This window comes from Limulus polyphemus, unplaced genomic scaffold, assembly GCF_000517525.1.
Source record: "Limulus polyphemus unplaced genomic scaffold, Limulus_polyphemus-2.1.2 Scaffold685, whole genome shotgun sequence".
Taxonomy (NCBI): Eukaryota; Metazoa; Arthropoda; class Merostomata; order Xiphosura; family Limulidae; genus Limulus; species Limulus polyphemus.
Genome location: NW_013666295.1, coordinates 67,568 through 70,654, shown reverse-complemented (window position 1 = coordinate 70,654; position 3,087 = coordinate 67,568). Strand labels below are relative to the sequence as shown.

The 3,087-nt window shown below is 29.6% G+C and overlaps 1 protein-coding gene across 1 annotated transcript in view; it reads right to left on the bottom strand.

Moving 5' to 3' along the window:
* The window catches only part of LOC106459945 (tyrosine-protein phosphatase non-receptor type 4-like), a 265,493-nt gene that overhangs the window by 197,943 nt on the left and 64,463 nt on the right, over window positions 1–3,087 (bottom strand). The window contains exon 6 of the mRNA XM_013919617.2: window positions 2,404–2,517. Coding sequence (XP_013775071.2) covers window positions 2,404–2,517 — 114 coding nt within the window. The remainder of the gene's footprint in view (window positions 1–2,403; window positions 2,518–3,087) is intronic.

Below are 3,087 nucleotides of genomic sequence, written 5' to 3'. Positions count from 1 at the left end.
AAATAGTAGTTCAATAAATTTTTGAATGCAAGTCAACAAATGCAATGACATGGTCTTTCACCCATGACCTGTCTGGAAAGGGTTAATACAAAGAAATCATAAACCTAACAAAAAACATAAGCCACACACACACACTAAACAAATTATAACACCAATAACAGAAAAACCATAAAGCAAACAATAGAGAAAGAAACCTTATGTATTAAAACATTACAACTTTAGAAAAAATATTACACTGTAAACAAAACATAAAACCCACAACAGGAAAACAAATTAACACTGTAAGCAAACCTTTTGACTAACTACAGAGAAACACGTAATACTGTAAAAACCATAAAACCACTATCAGAGAAAGAAATCTAATGCTGTAAACAGATCATAAAACCAACAAAAGAGAAACAAATCTAACACTGTAAGTAAGCCATAAAAACATAAGAGAAATAAATGTAACACTGTAAACAAACCACACAAACAACAAGAGAGATACATGTAATATTGTAAATTAGTCGGTGGCTATAAAAAAGAAAACACCAGAAAACATTTAATTGAATTTTTCAAAGTTGTAGAGTAAAATGACAAGTAAACTACAATAAAACTTACATGAAATGAAAATGGTGAAATTTAAATATTATTAACCCTATTGGCATGGGTACCCTTTACTGCGCGTGACAGAAGGTTTTAGGTCTTACATTCAAAATTTTATTAAACTACTTTTTGTTTATGTTATGCCAATTAGGATAGCATAAAATATTAGCTAATAATCCATATTTTAATAGTATACAAGTTTTAAGTTCTTAATTCTAAAAGGAAATATATAAAAAATCTCGAATATCCACTAGTGTAATACGCATGACAAATTTTGTCTTAGCATGTCATCATCTCTATTTTATCCATCACCCCTCAAAAATGTACGGAATTAAAAGTAAAATGCTCTCTATAAAATCATTATTACTCAAACGGACCATAATTTTATGGCTTTCAATTTTGTTTTTTTACTGAGCTAGCAAAGATAAAATCAGACCCCTCCCGCCACATCCTCTCTTTCACAATTGGTTGATAGTTCTCTCTTACGTTTTTTATTTATAACCAATGGAAAGTCAAGATTTTCATCTATCAAATGGCGTGTTGTATAACATCGTGTTTTGAACAGATAACCATCAATGTCACTCTGAGTAGCAACATCATTCCCCTGGGGAAGTTAACAACTAGTTTGGATGAATTTCTAACGGTTCTTGTTGCATAGTTAGAAAGCCAGAACTAAATTTTAGAAGTAAGTGAATTTGTCTACTTTTCGCATGATATTGGTCTATATTCTTTGGTGCATTATTTAATTAACTAAAAATTGTTAAGTGCTTTACTATAATCACTAAAAAATCAGGCTTAACTCTCATTGACAATCGAGGGCAAGAAAAAAGAAGATTGGGTAAGTACTTTATTTCTTGTTTTTCATATTTATTCTTTATTTATTATTACAAAAGTAACTAAAATTAAAAGTATGAATCTTTTTAAATTATTTAAGACTAAAATAAGTAATAATAATTAAAATTGTTCACGAAGCACGCACACGAACAGCTCGTGGGTAATGTAATTCGATAGCGTAATGTGAGCTGCATGATCCCCGAGTAATTTACAATGGTGAGGTTCAAGGGGCAATAAAACAATAAAATTTAATTATAAATAGATGTATAATGTTATGAATTAAGAGCTATTTAGGATAAATGAATGTAGTTTCATGGTACAATTTGAAGTCATACTAGAAACAAATGAAGGTTAATTTAGGTTTATTTCAATTTTTTTGGATGGTTACGAGATTAGGGTACAAAAAATAACAAACTATAAGGATGTAGTGAAAAAACGTTTCAAATGCATTTATGAGGTTTTAGGATAACAAAGGAAATTTGGGATTTTTGAGATGGCAAAAAGTATTTTTAATTTTAACTTGAAAATTACTTTGCACACGGACTATTCAAAACAAATACACAATGTATTCATGGGCAAAACTTTATTTTATTTTATTAAAAGTACTTCACTAAAAAATATGACTTTTTATGTGAAAGACTTGTAATATTAACTGAAAGACTGCCAAATTTTGTGAAGATATACCCAATATATATAGAGAGTTATAAGTATTAAATTTATGTCAACATTAAAAAAGTACAGATTTACCGTGATGTGGTCCCAGGGACTGAGCCCATGTCAAAAGAGTTAAAAGGTTGTTGATTTAAAATAAGATGAATATGTTCAAATTAAACTCTAGTAACTGTAGAACACAGTTTCTATTACACTACTTTTCTTTGCTAGTTTAGGTACGGTAAGAAGTTTTTAAAGGAAGAAAAGATGATATATTAAGTATATTTATTTTACAAACCTATATAGGAAAATAAAAAATTGTAGTTTACATACCATAGTGTCCAAGCCACCGGTCACCTCAGAGAACTGGAGCCCAAAGTAATCTTTCTCTATCAGTTCTAAATGTTGAAATATCAGGTCTAGTAGAACTTGCCCTTTACAACGCTTCTGAATAACAAAAAACAGGCAAAATAAAATTTCCTATGAATTATTTCCAAGAAATATTAACTAAACCATTTCTGAATAAGTGACAAAAGACAATTTTCAAGTGATTTTAATACTGGCTCTCACTAAAAAGAGACTTCAAGATGAAATTTCCTACGAGATTATTCTGCAGTTCTTTCTTCAATGCTAGTTTAGACTTCTGACGCACTCAAATAAGTTTCTGACAACTGTTTTCAATGTACAAAATTTCTGAAAATTAGGATACATAACTTTGATAACACTTTTATTTATCTTACTAAACTATTGCTAGATATACACTTGTTTCTTCTTATGAAGTCAATGTTAGAAAGATTTGTTTCTCCTGAATAACTCAATGCTAGACATACACTTGTTTCTTCTTATTAAGCATAATGCCATACAGATACTAGTTTCTCCTTAATAATTTATAGCTAGACAGACTTGTTTCTCCTAACCAAGATCAGTGCTACAGATACATTACTTCTTGCTAACTCACTACTAGGCATAGACTTCAAATTCGATGATGAGGAACCCACTTTGAAACTAATAATGGCT